Source organism: Giraffa tippelskirchi, chromosome 2, assembly GCF_054371585.1.
Source record: "Giraffa tippelskirchi isolate mGirTip1 chromosome 2, T2T-mGirTip1v1.2.pri, whole genome shotgun sequence".
Classification (NCBI taxonomy): Eukaryota; Metazoa; Chordata; class Mammalia; order Artiodactyla; family Giraffidae; genus Giraffa; species Giraffa tippelskirchi.
Genome location: NC_137276.1, coordinates 100,559,248 through 100,575,810, shown reverse-complemented (window position 1 = coordinate 100,575,810; position 16,563 = coordinate 100,559,248). Strand labels below are relative to the sequence as shown.

The following is a 16,563-nucleotide window of genomic DNA, read 5'->3' as shown; positions in this document are numbered from 1 at the left end:
TCGGCTTCCCTCTTCTATGGAATGAGCACAGAGGTTGATTCAGGACCAGCTCTGGCTCCCCGGGAATCAGAAGCAGAGCCACCCCCACACCAGCCAGCTGCAGCTCTGCTCCTGGTACAGAGCAAGCACACATTAACAACGGGTTGATTTTTCTTACATTCCCTTCCAATCAGCACTTTTTTGTTGGATTCCACCCACGGGTCTGTTCCAGAGGTCAGGAAATGAGGTGATCAGCCTGGGCGAGGAATGAAGGGGGAGGGCTGAGGGGCGATTGGGCAAGCGGGCTGCGCAAACACAAGGGGTCAAGGATTGTGCTCGGCCAGCCCCGCGGGAGATATAGGGGCGCGGGGCGCAGGGAGGCGACGCAGAAGCCGGTCGGGCTGTGCTCTGCACTCCGCGTCACAGACCGGGGAGGATGAGGCTCGCTCTCCGCGCTCTGCTAGCCTGCGCGGTCCTGGGTAAGTGTGGCCGCTGGGAAGGCCCCTCAACGTCGCCGGCCCGGGCGCCCCCTGCGTTTTGGAGCCCGCTGCACCCTCCCTGGGCTCCGCGCTGGAGCTGGAAGCCTGGGACCTTTCCTTCGCTTCTCCCCGCAGCAACCTTGCACCTGCTTCAGCACTGCCTCAGGACAGCTCTGGGCCTGCGTGCACCTTCTGGTCCTGCGGGTGCCTCTGCCACCTTTTCACCCTCTCCTTGCTTTCTCCTCGTGTCCAGAAAATCTTGTGGTAGCGGAATACAGTAAATTAGAGCACTCGAATCCCGGTTTATCAGATCCCTTTGTTGGCGGCCTCAAATAGTAAGTCCAAACTGCCGAGGATGGCCATCAAGGCCTTCCTGTAGCTGGTCCCACCTCCACTGGCAGTCTGATGTCCCATGAGTGCGCTTGGTGCTGACCCTGCCACACTAATGAGACAGGCCTGTCGAAGGGTTCTGAGCATGGGATTTGAAGGCAGACTTTGAAGGGTCCTGCAGCTTGGCCTGGGAGGGTCCCATGTAAGTAAGTAAGGCCACAGATCCAGGCACTGGTGGAGTGGACCCTGCTGCACAGATGTGTGTTTCGCAGCCTGTCGCTGTTGGGCCCCCTTTGTCCTCTAACTTCTGCTGGCAACTTGTGGTGCCTTTATCTTACCTTTGGAGCCTTCTGTGTTTAGTTACTTGACTCTCTTGAAACAGTTAGCCCTTGAGAGTCCACCCACCTTACTTACCTTTACCCTTCCCCCTCCCAACCTCAGAGGATCTCACAAGGCTGTGGAAGGTAAATGCATGACTGAGGACAAACACCTGTGTTGGGACCCCAGGAGGGATGGTTTGGGGAGGGTCTGGAGGAGTGGTTTTGGGGAAGTCTGCCACTGACCCCTTGTTGCCTGGTTCGATACCCCATGGGTGGAGATGAGGTCAAGGGTAATTGGGGGAGTAAATTTCCTGTGGCTCCTCTTTTTCCATCCTGGAGAACCATTCCCTCTCCGTCTCCTGCTTTGTGCATCATAGATATTTATCAGCTTTGAGTCAGCCCTGTGCTGTTGATCCACAGAGTGGAGATGACAGAGGGCTTTGGGGAGAATGCCAAATGCTCATATCATGGGGACAACACATCTGCAACTATGGGGATTGATTTTCACAGACATGGCTGGCTTTAGCTTCTCCTAGTGACAGTCCAAAGGCCTAATTGTGGAAATTGAAGGAGGGGTCATTGGAAACAGAGAAACATTGAATATGTGGAGTTTCTAGTTTTTCCTAGAACAGAGGATGACAGATGAGCATCAGGGGCAAACTTATTGGCTCATCAATCATTTACCCCTTTCTTCTGGCCAAACAGATGGAAAACAACTCAGAATGTTGCCTTCTTTTGTTATCTGGGCAGAGACCAAAGTCTGGAGACCTGATTTCTAGACCACTAAGCTATTAAGAGGCTAAGTAACCTTGGGAAAAGCATCACTCTCTGAAAGATACTAATTACTAGAAATGTAATTCCTACCCTGCTGGCTTCCCAGAGTTATAGCATTGAACCAACAGCTTGATGTAACTAAAAATCCCCCGTGTATGTGGAAGTTTGTATTCCAAAGCAGGCAACACGTCATGAGGTGAACGAAGGAGGCTCGGAGAACACAGAGGAACAGGTTGTTGTCACCAGTTGAGAGCTAACAGTCAAGCCAGCATCCCTCTGATCAGCACATGCTGGTCAGGGGGAAACTAAGAGGCCATTAGGATATCTGTCACTTGTCCCCAGACTGAGAAAGCAGTGGAAGCTCTGCCCTTGTTGTTCATGGACAGGAGTAGGGTGAACAGGAGAGAATGGAGAGGAAGTAGCCTCCATGACCCTCCAGAGGCTGCTGCTGTCCTTCCCACTGACACAGGGACCTCTGGCCTCTCTCCCCTAGGGCTGTGTCTGGCGAACCCCGAGAGAACTGTGAGATGGTGCACCGTTTCAGCTCATGAGGCCAGTAAGTGCGCCAGTTTTCGTGAAAATATGCTTCGTATCTTTGAGACTGGTCCTTTTGTCTCCTGTGTGAAGAAAACCTCATACATAGATTGCATCAAGGCTATCTCGGTAAGTCACTGCCGCCTAAAAGAGAATGGAAGAAAATCCATACTTTCTCTTCCCTGTCATTTGGAATGATTCTGTACTCAAAGGTAGGAGACTGATGTGTGGAACAGTCAGCCCCTAGTGCTAGTAAAATCATTTTAGAACTGAAAATAGAAGCAGTCATCTTTAATGGCTTAAAGCAAAATATGACATACTCTAAAAGGGGACTATTTTTGACCCACTAAATTCTCTGAACTCAGAGAAGAAATGCATGCTATCAAAATGACCATGTAACACTATTTTGGAGGTTCTTGATGCATCACAAGAAGTAGATGAATGATATGCACAAGGAAGAGGAATACATTGTCATGATTGAAGATGATAGCTGATCCTTTTGTTCTAGGTTTTCCAAAATACTTGTTCAACATTGTTCCTGCTCATCTGAACATAGGTCAGACCCTGTGCTGGGCAATGGGGCTGTAGCGGTGACTTTAAGCACACATGGTCCTGATTCTTGCGTAGCTTACAGTCCAGTCAGGAGAGAAGAAAAACATGCAAACAAGTAGACATGAAATTTCAAATTGTGTGATGTACAATGGAGTAAAAGGAACAGAGCTTTCAGAGGAAACTTGCTCTGGTCTGGGTGTCAATGACAATCTCCCTGAGAGGGAGCAATGAATCTGAGACCCCAGGAATGAGTATGGGTAAGCCTGCCAAAAGCTACGGGTTGAATATGTCAGATAGTGAACCATAGCATGCCCAAAGGGCCTGAGACAGGGGAGAGCTGGGCTTGTTTGATTTTCTGTAGGGAAGCTAGGGTGACTGGAGCAGAGCAAGCAGGAGACTGGAAGGAGGAGTCAGGGATAGTGGTAGACTCAGTCAGATGGAGCATGATTAACTGAAGGCATCAGTGTTTTGGTATAAATAACTGGTCTGTTGTATGCATGTGTACTGAACCTCAGTTACTATCCAGGCTTAATTATAACTCTTCATTTATGACTTACTTTCAGCTTTGGTATATGCATACCCCTCTTTGTTTTAAAATACATTAATAATATGAAATAATACTATCTACAAACCTACCAGATGTTCTCAAAACTTCAGCACTGCCAGTAGCTGACTTCTAAGGCTACTGTGTGGCAGCACAGATTCTACAGGAACTTCATCACTTGGGGCAGCGTAACCCTTTGACCCTGCTTACAACTATCTGTGTGTTTCCCTATCCAGTGCAAACAGAATCCCAAAACTTTCTTGCTTTTTATTTAAAGACTTGTATAGGTATATGTGGATAATTGCATAGTTTTGCTTAAAATATTTTATACACATATCATTACTATGTGTTGTTTTCTCATACTTGCTTTTTCCTCCTCAATGTTATGCTAGGATTTCACCCATGTTGTTGAATATAGCTATTGTTCATTCATTTTCAGAGCTCTACAAGAGTCTGTTGTGTTAGTATACCACAATTTACTTTTTATTTTCTGGTCATTAGGCATTTGGATTGTTTCCAGTTTTTTGTTATTCTAATCAGGGTTTGAGGAATATTTTTCTACAAATCTCCTGGTACACAAGTATTACTTGTTTCTCTGTAATATATATGTACAAACAGATTTTCTGTGCCACGGGATGTGTGAGTATTTGACTTTAAAAACAATGCCAAACGTATTTGGGTTTTTAAGCAAATGCAGTGTGGTTATTCCAATTTCCACTGTCACCAGCCAAGTATGAAGGAATAATCCATATCATTCTTGGTGAATTTGATATTTTATCATTATAAATTAATCACTGTCTCTGGCAGTGCTTTTTAACTAAAGTTTTTCTGATATTAGCATACTACATTAACTTTCTTTAACTAGTATTGTCCTTCTATGTCTCTTTCCATTCCTTTATTTTCAACTTTCTGTGTGATTATCCTTCAGGTGTGTCTTTTGAAAATGGTATGTTGCTGGGGATTTTGTTTATTAATGAAATCTGGTAATCTCATTTATTTTGTGTGGTAAATTTATAAATTTAATTATTTTTATTAATAAATTATTATTTTCATTAATGATAAATTTGTACTTATTTATGCCACATTACTTTTTGATTTCTCTTAGTCCTCCTTTCCCCCAGAGTTCTGATTTTTAAAAATTGAGTTTGCACATGTGTGTGTTCATTTGGATTGTGTTCCTTTTATTCCACCTTTCTCCTATTGGAAGTAAATTTAAACAATTTGTTTATATTCTTTAATGACTTCCCTTAAATTTTTATTGTATAATTTTAGCTTAACAAAGTGTTAACAGTAAAATAATCTTAACCCCCCACCTCTTTATGGAACAGAAAGAGAACTCTGGACTATACTGATATTTTATGTCTATCTTTTCTTAACTAACCCTGGAATGTAGATACTTCATGTATTTCTTGACAGTATACATACATATTGTATAACAAAGTATGTGTGTGTATGCACGTATAAGTATGTTCAGTTCAGTCACTCAGTCGTGTCCGACTCTTTCCGACCCCACGGACTGCAGCACACCAAGCCTCCCTGTTCATCACTAACTCCCAGAGTTTACCCAAACTCATATCCATTGAGTCAGTGATGCCATCTAACCATATCATCCTCTGTCGTCCCCATTTCTTCCCACCTTCAATCTTTCCCAGCATCAGGGTCTTTTCCAGTGAGTCAGTTCTTTGCATCAGGTGGCCAAAGCATTGGAGTTTCAGCTTCAAAATCAGTCCTTCCAGTGAATACCCAAGACTGATCTCCTTTAGGATGGACTGGTTGGATCTCCTTGCAGCCCAAGGGACTCTCAAGAGTCTTTTCCAACACCACAGTTCAAAAGCATCAATTCTTCGGCGCTCAGCTTTCTTTATAGTTCAACTCTCACATCCACACATGACTACTGGAAAAACCATAGCCTTGACTAGAAGGACCTTTGTTGATAAAGTAATGTCTCTGCTTCTTAATATGCTGTCTAGGTTGGTCATAACTTTCCTTCCAAGGAGTAAGCGTCTTTTAATTTCATGGCTGCAATCACCATCTGCAGTGATTTGGAAGCCCCAAAATGTAAAGTCTGCCACTATTTCCACTGTTTCCCCATTTATTTGCCATGAAGTGACGGACATGACTGAGCGACTTCACTTTCACTTTTCCCTTTCATGCACTGGAGAAGGCAATGGCAACCCACTCCAGTATTCTTGCCTGGAGAATCCCAGGGACAGCGGAGCCTGGTGGGGCTGCCATCTATGGGGTCGCACAGAGTCGGACACGACTGAAGTGACTTAGCAGCAGCAGCAGCAGCAGCAGCAGATGGAACTGGATACCATGATCTTAGTTTTCTGAATGTTGAGCTTTAAGCCAACTTTTTCACTCTCCTCTTTCACTTTTGTCAAGAGGCTCTTTAGTTCCTCTTCGCTTTCTGCCATAAGGGTGCTGTCATCTGCATATCTGAGGTTATTGGTATTTCTCCTGGCAATCTTGATTCCAGCTTGTGCTTCATCTAGCCCAGCGTTTCTCATGATGTACTCTGCATATAAGTTAAATAAGCAGGGTGACAATATACAGCCTTGACGTACTCCTTTTCCTGTTTGGAACCAGTCTGTTATTCCATGTCCAGTTCTAACTGTTGCTTCCTGACATGCATACAGGTTTCTCAAGAGGCAGGTCAAGTGGTCTGGTATTCCCATCTCTTTTAGAATTTTCCAGTTTATTGTGACCCACACAGTCAAAGGCTTTGGCATAGTCAATAAAGCAGAAATAGGTGTTTTTCTGGAACTTTCTTGCTTTTCCAATGATCCAGCAGATGTTGGCAATTTGATCTCTGGTTCCTCTGCCTTTTCTAAATCCAGCTTGAACATCTGGAAGTTCACATGGTTCACGTACTATTGAAGCCTGGCTTGGAGAATTTTGAGCATTACTTTACTAGCGTGTGAGATGAGTGCAATTCTGCAGTAGTTTGAACATTCTTTGGCATTGCCTTTCTTCGGGATGGGAGTGAAAACTGACCTTTTCCAGTCCTGTGGCCACTGCTGAGTTTCCCAAATTTGCAGGCATATTGAGTGCAGCACTTTCATAGCATCATCAGTGTAAGTTTGTGTATGTGCCCAAAAGTTAAGAAAGAGGGAAGGAGACATGCGGAGAAATTTGGATTTATCTACATTTTTGCCATTTAATCTATTTACCATTTCTTCTTCTTTTTTTTTTTTTTAAGCTTTTAAAAAAATTTTGGCCATGTTGTGTGACTTGTGGTATCTCAGTTCCCCAACCAGGGATTGGGGCTTCCCTGGTGGCTCAGTGGTAAGAACCTGCCTGCCAATTTACGAGATGTGTGTTTGATCTCTGAGTGGGGAAGATCCATTGGAGAAGGAAATGGCAATCCATTCCAGTATTCTTTCCTGGAAAATTCCATGTACAGAGGAGCCTGGCAGGCTACAGTTAATGGGGTTGAAAAGAGTCGGACATGATTCAGCAATGAAAAAAACAACAAAACCAGGGATGGAGCTCAGGCCATGGCAGTGAATGGGCCAAATCCTAACCACTAGACCACCTAGGGAACTTGCTACTATTTCTTCTTACATTTCCAATCATCCTTCTGGGATGTTTGCTTTTGAAATGTGTTCTTTTGGTGATACCTTAGAGTCAATTTCTTGGTATTAAACTCTCTCCGTTGCTTGCTTGTTTTTGCTGCAAATGCTGGTCTCCCCTTTATTCTTGAATGGTAATTTTGCTGAATGTATAATTCTAGTTTGATGTTTTTACACTATTTAAAAATATTTCCACTGTTTCCTGACTTCCATTGTAGTCATTGAGAAATCTAGTATCATCCTGTTTCTCCTTTAATCACCTCACTGGATAACTTTTCAAGTCCTTGGTTAATGATGTTCCCTAAATTCACCATGGTATTTCCAGTTGTGGGAATCTTGCTTAGAGTATGTTGGATGTGGAATCATGTTTTTCAGGAGGTCTGGAAAAAGAATTGCCTTTCTTCTGTTTCTTTCTTTTTTTAATTCTAAGATTCCATGAAGATACATGTTAGGCTTTCTTTAATCTCGCTTCCATATCTTTTAATCCCTCTTTCATAGCTTCTGTCTCTGCACCTCTTTTTGGCACAGATGGGCACCAAATTCATCCAGGATGAATTATTCAGATATAACTTTAAGTTCCCTAATTCTCAATTTTAATCTGTCTTATCAACTTGTTGCCTATTCATTCACTTTTCAAATTTCAACGGCTATATTTTTTGCTTCTAGAAGTATGAGTTAATTTTTCTTTTTTTTCCTGATAATCTCCTTTTCTATGCTTATCTCTGTGATTATGGCCTTTACTTTGTACATAAAGCACATATATAGCTCTTCTCCATTGTTTCTGCCCATTCCAAACTCCACAGTCCTTGAGGGCCCAAGTCTGCTGCTCCTGTTGATGCCCGTGCATCATGGCTTCCCTTCTTTCGGGTTTGGTTATCTGCACTTGGGAAGTCAAGTGCAGATTTAATCCTTCACCTTTCTGGGGGTTCAGGTTCCCTTCAGAATCCCTGCGGCCCTCGTGGAGTTAGGGCCACATGAGTTAGGCCTTGGCTTCTTGATTCCTGAACCCCTGAGGCCCCAGTGATTCCTGCCCAAGATACTGGTGTCTGGGCCAAGAAAGCCCCAACCTCACTGCTTTAAGAAAAGCTCTGTTTTTTACTCATTTATTTTTATTGATTCTGTGGTGGATGGGGTGGGTGAGGAAAGTCTCTGGAGGTTTCACCTACCTTTGGGATACCAAGAAAGCCATAAAGATTGCTTCATATAAGGAGTCTAGTTGTGGAATAAAAGAGTCCTTCACAAATATGCAAGTGTTTAATGGCACTGAAATGTACACTTAAAACTGGTTAAATGATAAACTTTATGTTATATTATTTTATTACGATAAAACAACAAAAACAACTCCAACCACTGAAAGAAAAGTTTCAGCTAGACAAATATATATTTTGGCTTACATTATTATTTTGTTTCATTTATAAATACTCTTTTCTTCTTATTTACCTATAACATGATGCAGATTGTGGAGCTATAGTTTGTCCTTTGTAATTTAATTCATAAGAACTATTTATTTATGGAGTGCTAGCAAGGGATTCAAGAAAAGTCATTTGATTAAAGATGTTTGAAGCAATAAAAAAAGCAATAAAAATATGTTATGAAGTGTCTATATAAAGATGGTGCATCTCACTTTGAGAGAAAATAAATTCTAAACCTAATGTAAAGGTATCTATAATACTTAAAATGAAATATTGATTTAAAGAAGAGAATTAGTAAAAGCAAAAACTAAAAACAAAACAAAGCAAATAACAAAACAAAGCAAAACAAAACCCAGAAAGTAACAGTGTAATGGAAGAAATAAACCCACTCCACGTGGATTTAAATCCTAGCTATATGACTTACTAGTTATATGGTCTGGGGAGGTGATTTAAACTTTCTCTGCCTCTATTTTTTAATGTGTAAGATGGAGCTGAGTTAGACAATAATGTCTGAGTACTTGATTAAATGAACAGTCAGCCATAATGGAACTAAACACTCATTAATGCTCATAATGAGCATTAAGGAGTCAGTTCAGAGTATAAGCATGAAGTTAAAGCCAGAGAAAGCTCCAGTCCCTGAACAAAAGATTCCTGTGGTTATATGGACCCAGGACAGGAAGGAAAAGTACTGAGTACTGAATTGCAGTGGAGAAGGATGTCTTCAAGTCTCCTCTTCCCCACTGAGAGTTCTCCACAGAGACATCTGAGGATGATCTCAGCAGAAGGCCCAAGATAAAGAGGTTGGACCTGAACCTGAAATATAAATATGTGTAAAAGCGTGGCTAGGCAGAGAGACTGGAGTCCTTGACTGCAGCTCCTTCAGAGCCTGTAGTGAATGGACTGTGCACCCCGTCTAGTGTTGGAGCTTTTCCCCAAGAGGCCTGCTGGCAAAGCCTCTGTAAGTCAGGTCAATTTTGAAAATCACAATAGTTTTCTGGGCCAGTAGCTGGACTCCTCACCAGGAAAAAGAGAAAAAATGATTCATTCCATCTTTGCAGGAATAAGGAAAATGGTAACCAAAACCCCTCCCCAGGGAAGCAGAAGCCCGTGGTGTTACGCAAGGTCTGGGCAAGCTGAGGGTTCGTCTGGCCTCAGATCTGAGAAGCACTACCAGTCACTTCTACATACCCAAGTATAGATGGGCCTTTCTTGGAAGTAAGGGCTTCACTGAACTCTGCTCTGTTCTCTTTCAGAATAACGAAGCAGATGCTGTGACGTTGGATGGAGGTTTGGTGTATGAGGCAGGCCTGAAGCCCAACAACTTGAAGCCTGTAGTGGCAGAGTTCCATGGGACAAAAGATAGTAAGTTCTCCCTTGGACCTAGAAAGTAATTTGTAGCCCTTGTTCTCTGCTGGTAGATACTGGGTCTTGTCTCATTCAGGCGAGTAATGGAGATTAGCTACTTATGAGCTTTCCCCTTTGAGGAGTGAGTGGGGAATGAGGGGCCCTGTCAACCACCATAGATACAACTCAAGGTCTCTGGGAGCTCTGGGCTGGTTGAGGACTGGGGCTCATGACACTGACCTCCTAGGCAGGCTGTGAGCAATGAACTGAACCATTGGGGTTTAGAATAAAGAGGAGTTCTCCAAGAACCACATGCAGGGGAGAGACCACACAGGAGCATGTATCTGGAGCCCCCACAGCCTTGGCTCTCATCTGAGAGCAACTCAACTGTTCCTGGGTCTGTGTGAGGAACAAAAATACTTAGAGAAAGTTAGGAATGTGGCTTCTGTTGCCACAGTTCTGGTTTCCAGGGGGGAGACTCGTTCGGTAGGTACAGGCAGACACTCCCTGCAAGGCCAGGGTAAGCAAGAGCATTGGGGCACATGTGCACATAGCTTCCTTGCTCCTGGGTGTGCCTGGAGGATTATTACAAACATCTCTTCTGTGGTCTGTCCTTTCCCCTGTAAGCCTAGGACTGTAAGGTCCAGTCCTCTTTAGGACCCAATCCATCATAAATGTTACCTCTGGGTACCTCTTTCCTGCTCAGGAGCCCAGCAGTAATGAACAATGCTTCTCTGGGGGGCAGTTTGAGAGTCTTTCATCCACACTGTCCCTTTGCAGACCTGCAAACTCACTATTATGCTGTGGCGGTGGTGAAGAAGGGCACTGACTTCAAGCTGAATGAGCTCAAAGGCAAGAAGTCCTGCCACACAGGCCTCGGCAGGTCTGCTGGGTGGAACATCCCCATGGGCAGACTTTATAACGAATTGCCTAATCCACAGGATTCTGTTCCGAAAGGTAAGTGGGCAGTAGGGTGAGCACCCTCAGCAGGAATCTCTTCTTCAGATGCCCACACGGGCCACACTGGTATCACTCAAACATGGTCAGGTGATGATGTGTGATGGCTCTGGGAGTGGAGGTGGGAGATTAACCTGCGAAAGGGGAAATCTGCTGCATTACCAGCTACTGGGGGCTGTCACGAGTCCTTTTTCCCTCGAAGCTCCTGACACCCCACCAGAGGCTGTCCTGAGAAACTGGGGGAAGGGAACAGAGGGCTTCATTCAGGGCCAAGGCTCCTGGGCCCTTTTGTCCACTTCCCTGGGGTGCTTTCATGTCTGTGGCTGATGATTTCCCCATTCTGCTGGAGCTTTCCTAATGGCCATCTGCAGGCTATGAACTTGGCCTACACCTCTCCGGGTGGGTCCTCCATCTGGCCTTGGAGGCCAAGTCCAACGGGACACATAGGCCTATGCCAGTCTGGTTCTTGGGGAGGAGGCAGGAGGGAAGGGGTTAAATGTGTCCTTGTTTGAAAACCTTTAGTCTTGAAGAGAGGCTTCTCAGGTGGCCCTAGTGGTAAAGAACCTGCCTGCTAATGCAGGAGACTCAAGAGACATGGATTGAATCCCTGGGTCTGGAAGATCCCCTGAAGGAGGAAATGGCAACCCATTCCACTACTCTTGCCTGGGAAATCCCAGGAAGAGAGGAGTCTGGCGGGTTACAGTCCATGGGATTGTAAAGAGTTGGACACAACTGAGCGCAAACAACCATTCATAAAGGCAAACTGTAACTGTGGGGGTGCTAGTTTTGTTTGGATCTCTCTTGTGAGCCTGTACTGGGAGCTGTAGTTGCCTCTGGCCAGGCTGGTCCATGCCCTGTATTTCTGTGTCTCTCTGTTGAGCAGCTGCAGCCAACTTCTTCTCGGGCAGCTGTGTCCCCTGTGCGGATCAGGCATCATTTCCCAAACTGTGTCAACTGTGTGCGGGGAAAGGGACAGACAAGTGTGCCTGCTCCAACCACGAACCATACTTCGGCTACTCAGGGGCCTTTAAGTGAGTGAGACTGGCTGCTTCTTCATCCCTGCTCCTAAGTGTCCCATGTCTTCAGGTTGGGGAGCTTCCCTGACCCATAGCAGAGTCCAGCCTGCAAAGGGGCACCCAGGGTACCTAATCCCCTCCCAGGAACTCAATGACACAGCTGGGACTTCCCAGGCCAGGCCAGTGCATACTCCCTTCATGTGATGTTGACAAAGAAGCCCCCTCTTGGGACCCTTTCTGTCTCCCCAGAGTTTTCTCACTGGACTAGGCAGAGCCAGAAGTGACAGGCACTGCTCTGGTGCCCAGGGTGCTCTGTGGTGACAGCCCTCTGCTCTCCATGGCAGCTGTGTCACCTGCTCAGTGCACTGGCCTCTCTCCCGCCTCCTTTCTCTGTCCCTGCACAGGCAGCTCATGTGGCTAATTTCTTGCTCCCTCTTCTCGCTTGGTTATATCCTAAAGTTTTAGAGCCAGCGAAGGGCACCTTTCCTCCCTCAAGAGACACCTTCACCAGAAGTTTGAAAGCACTTTTCACTATTGAAATATCTTCAATGCCTTTTTGATGCTTTGGGGCACATGGTGATAGCCCTCCAGCTTCTGTGAGCTCACCCCACATCTCCAAGGTGCCCCGGGTATCAGCCCCCCATGATGCCTCCTAGCTGTGGGTCTGCACAGAGGCTTCCCCCAGGTCCTTCCCTTGTCCCAGGGCTGGGCGGTGTGGTCAGACACTGGAGCCTGAGAAGAAGGGCCTGCCCTGCAAGAACCTCCCTAATGTATCTCTTCTCCACAGGTGTCTGGTGGAGGGCGGTGGGGATGTGGCTTTTGTCAAGCACTCAACGGTATTCGGTAGGTGATAGGAGAAGAATCTGTAGACCCTTCAAGCAGAGGGCCTTCCCTTTCTTTGTCTTCATGCTCAGGTGTCAGATGTGAGCACAGTGTGTTCCTTGTTTCTCACTGCTGGGATGTTCACCTGTGAGGAGGTGTGTGCCCATAGGGTTCCCACCTGGGCTCCTGGGCCTCATCCTATCATTCAGCTTGCTGACTACCAGGCCAGTTTTGCAATAGCAAAGGATCAGGAGCAGGTCTGGCTGACCTTATCCCGTAGTTGGCCTGCTAAGATGAACTTTCTTGTGGGGTGTGGGCAGTCATCCCTTCACTGGGCATCAGAAGCTTCTCGACCTGTAAGTGGCTATGGGATCTTGAGCAAGTCAGTTTCCTTCTGGCCTTCACTGTTTGCTCTTGGCTTCTCAGCTCACACAGTTCTTGATTCAGTGAGGTTGTAAGGGAGAGGAGGGGGCACCTGCCATCAACTCATGTGGGCTTCCCTCCCCAGACAACCTGCCTAACCCAGACGACAGGAAAAACTATGAGCTGCTCTGCGGGGACAACACCCGGAAGTCTGTAGATGATTACATGGAGTGCTACTTGGCAAAGGTCCCTTCCCATGCGGTTGTGGCTCGAACCGTGGATGGCAAGGAGGATGTGATCTGGGAACTTCTCAATCATGCCCAGGTATCAGATCCCCTGTCCTCTCTCCAGCTTAGCAGTCCCTGATTGGATTTGGGGCATTTCCTTCATTCCCTCTCAGCCACTGTGGAAGTCATTCTGTGTTCAGGACATAGCAGGGACCATGCCACACATCATCCACTTGCATGCAGACACCCACCCAGTAAAGCCTTCTTGGAGTTGCACATAGCCTAGTTCTGCATTGTCATCTGCCAGACCCTCACATTCTGGGTCAGTGATATGAAGCTGCTCCTTCTTGCTCTCTTTCATTTCTCTTCCACTGGAAAGGAAATGGTCTCTTTTCCAAGGTCCCTCAGCCTGACAGAAAGGCAGTTGCACATACAGCCAGCCTTCCTTTCCCAGAGGAGCAGAATGCCAGAACCAAGCCAGTTTCTCTTGTCCAGCCCTCCCACCTGTCCATCAAGGCAACCACACAGCCTCTGAAGTTGAGTTTCTTACACTCGGTGAGCTATCATCCAGCCAGGGAGACAGGCATAGAAGAAAGTTCAGGGTATCAGGTATTTGTTACATGGCCCAAAAGGGCTGTGAATGGAGAAGGTGCTGGGTGGGAAACAGCAGGTCTGACTGCCCTCTCTCCTGGCATCTTGAAAATTTCACAGTTTTAATCTTTCATTGGGTCCATTTTGCAGCATCCTTTGTTGCTGCAGCCATTCAGATCTGTGTTTTACTACAAACAGGAACATTTTGGCAAAGATAAACCGAACAATTTCCAGCTCTTCCAATCCCCTCATGGGAAGGACCTGCTGTTTAAGGACTCTGCTGATGGGTTTTTAAAGATTCCTTCTAAGATGGATTTCGAGCTGTACTTGGGATATGAATATGTCACTGCTCTTAAGACTCTAAAACAACTTAAACGTAAGTATTTGGAAAGGACCATGTGGCTCTAGGAGCCTGGAAACCTGGTGAGGGTGGGGACTAGAAATTAGAGTTTTTCCAGGTACTAAACACCTGTCCCAACAAGCCTTCATCTGCCCTGCCTGTGCAGCCCAGTGTTAGATGAATGCTAAATGGCTTTGGCCATCATGAGATGGACCTGGACATCACCAAAGGATGTTAAAGGAAATTCACACTTAAAAAGATTTGTATTGGAAACTCCCTGGTCAGAGAACTAAGATCCCACAAACCACAAGGCAGACCCCCCACCCAAGAAGAAGAAGATTTGTATTGATGCCAGTATTGCTTCCCTTGTATAAGCCAGGGCTCCCCTACCCACTTCGTGAAGCCAATTAGCCTGGTACAAAGTAAGTCAAATAGAATGAAACTGTTACAAATAAGCACATCTGCAGCCAGTGCTGTGGTCACCATGTGCCATGGTGAAACTGGAGCTTTAGATAGGTCAGTCTTTCTTCTGAATTTCCTTGGGTCATTAGAGATGTGTTTGAACACTCATTTATTCAGCAGACATGTATTGACCATCTACTATTAATAGCTATAAACTGTGTAACATGCTGGGCATATAATGGTGAGGCAAAGATGTATTAGAGTCTGTTGTCACAGAACTTTCAGACCAGTGGGGAAGACAAATGTTGAAGGAATAGTCACTCCACTGAATGATCAATTGAAATGAGAGGTTTCTTCAGCAGAAAGAAAACAAAAATCCAGAACAAAATATCATGGTTCTACAAGAGTGCAAAAACAAAGACAAACAGGTCCAAGAATTGAGGTAAAGCTTCGAGGTAAAGCTTCCCTGAGGAAATGCCTCTTGAGCCAGTCTGAAAGTTGGGTGGGTATTTGTTTATTCAGCAAACATTTATCTCACTGACCATGAACCTGGCATTAAGGGTGCCATGGAGAACAAGACAGGCATGGCCCTCGCCCTGGCCAAGCTTATGTTCTCCTGCAGAGAATGGACGGTAAACAATGAATAAATATACAACATCTGCTCAAATGGTTAAGTGCTATTTCTAAATGAGGGAAAAATAACCCCAGCCTGAAGTGATAGAGTGCCTTGGAGGTGGGAGGAGAGTGGACTTCTCAGAAGAAGTAATTTTAAGTTAAATATGAATGATAAGAATCCAGCCAAGGGACTGTTATTGCCTTTAATTTCTAAGAGATTAACTCCTTGAATGGAATCTGTTTGTGTATTGCTAAAGAATCTCAGAGTCTTCCTGAAGACAGCAGCAAAATCAGCAAGCCATATCTGGGCCTCTTCTCATCGCTGGTTTTCTTGCTTATGTCCTAGCCCCATCAAAGGATACTTGCAATGTGAAGTGGTGTGCAGTTGGTCACCTGGAGAGGGCAAAGTGTGATCAGTGGAGTGGGCTCAGTGACGGGGCAATAGACTGTAAAACTGCAGACAACACTGAAGATTGCATCACCGAGATCATGGTACGTCCCTCCTGCCTCCACAGGGCAGCGTGCCTGCCACTGCTGCCTACCTGTCCCCAAGGCTGAGTGAGCATTCCTGGGAATTATATGAAAAGCAGAGCTCCCAGGAACCTCACCCTCACTGTGGGAGCCCAGCCCCACAGGATCCTCAGGACCTTTGAGCTTGTGAATCTGAAGGGCTCCTGAGGGCTTGTTTTCTCCCAGTGTCAGCACTCGGTGGAGGGCAATCTGAGTTGTGTCTGCTTAGGGAGGCTGGACCTCAGTGTGAATGTGCCTGAGACCCACGGTGTGCCATGGCAAGTGTGACAAGGTCATGTTACTGTGCAAGCAGGTAGAAGTTTAGCTTTGTTGCTCACAAGGGCATTCCACATTTGCTTTTAGAAGTGTTGAAAAACTGAAGGATATAAATAAGAAAACACATAAAAAGTAACCATAACCTTATAAATCAGAGAAAATCCTGCTAACTGAGCTCATATCATGCATGCAATTTATTACCCTTTTCTCACCTAAAGTTATCTAGGGAGCTTTTTTCTTGTTTTCAGAGAATGACTTGTTCCTGTGTTCTCAAAGAAAAATTTCATTCTTTGGAAACATGATTTTTTAAAATGTATTTTAGTTTATTTTTGAAAGAATATACACTATCCTGTTTACAGTGGTTTGTCTGGGGACCAAGTTTATGAGGAACTATCTCTTTCATTTCTTTTTTTTCTCTTTTTTTAATTCAAATTTTATTTTTCTTTTCCATTATGGTTTATTATAGGATACTGAATACAGTTCTCTGTGCTATACAATGGGACTTGCTGCTTGTCTAGTCTATGTATTAATAGAATAGTTTGCATCTGCTAATTCCAAACTCACAATCCATCCCTCCTCCATCCCCCTCTACCTTGGCAAC

General features: G+C 45.2%; 1 protein-coding gene across 5 annotated transcripts in view; it reads left to right on the top strand.

Annotated features, from left to right (window-relative positions):
• Positions 1-364: 364 nt before the first annotated feature.
• Positions 365-16,563, top strand: part of LOC145538170 (serotransferrin) — a 49,608-nt gene continuing 33,409 nt past the window's right edge. For 3 of the 5 annotated variants that reach the window (XM_081569771.1, XM_081569773.1, XM_081569772.1), the window contains exons 1-9: positions 365-458; positions 2,376-2,545; positions 9,753-9,861; positions 10,624-10,800; positions 11,684-11,831; positions 12,604-12,659; positions 13,147-13,325; positions 14,018-14,195; positions 15,523-15,668. In XM_081569771.1, coding sequence (XP_081425897.1) covers positions 416-458; positions 2,376-2,545; positions 9,753-9,861; positions 10,624-10,800; positions 11,684-11,831; positions 12,604-12,659; positions 13,147-13,325; positions 14,018-14,195; positions 15,523-15,668 — 1,206 coding nt within the window. In that variant the 5' untranslated portion in view covers positions 365-415. Of the gene's footprint in view, positions 459-2,375; positions 2,546-9,752; positions 9,862-10,623; positions 10,801-11,680; positions 11,832-12,603; positions 12,660-13,146; positions 13,326-14,017; positions 14,196-15,522; positions 15,669-16,563 lie in introns of all 5 variants that reach the window. The other 2 variants (XM_081569774.1, XM_081569770.1) reach the window with 2 other exon arrangements.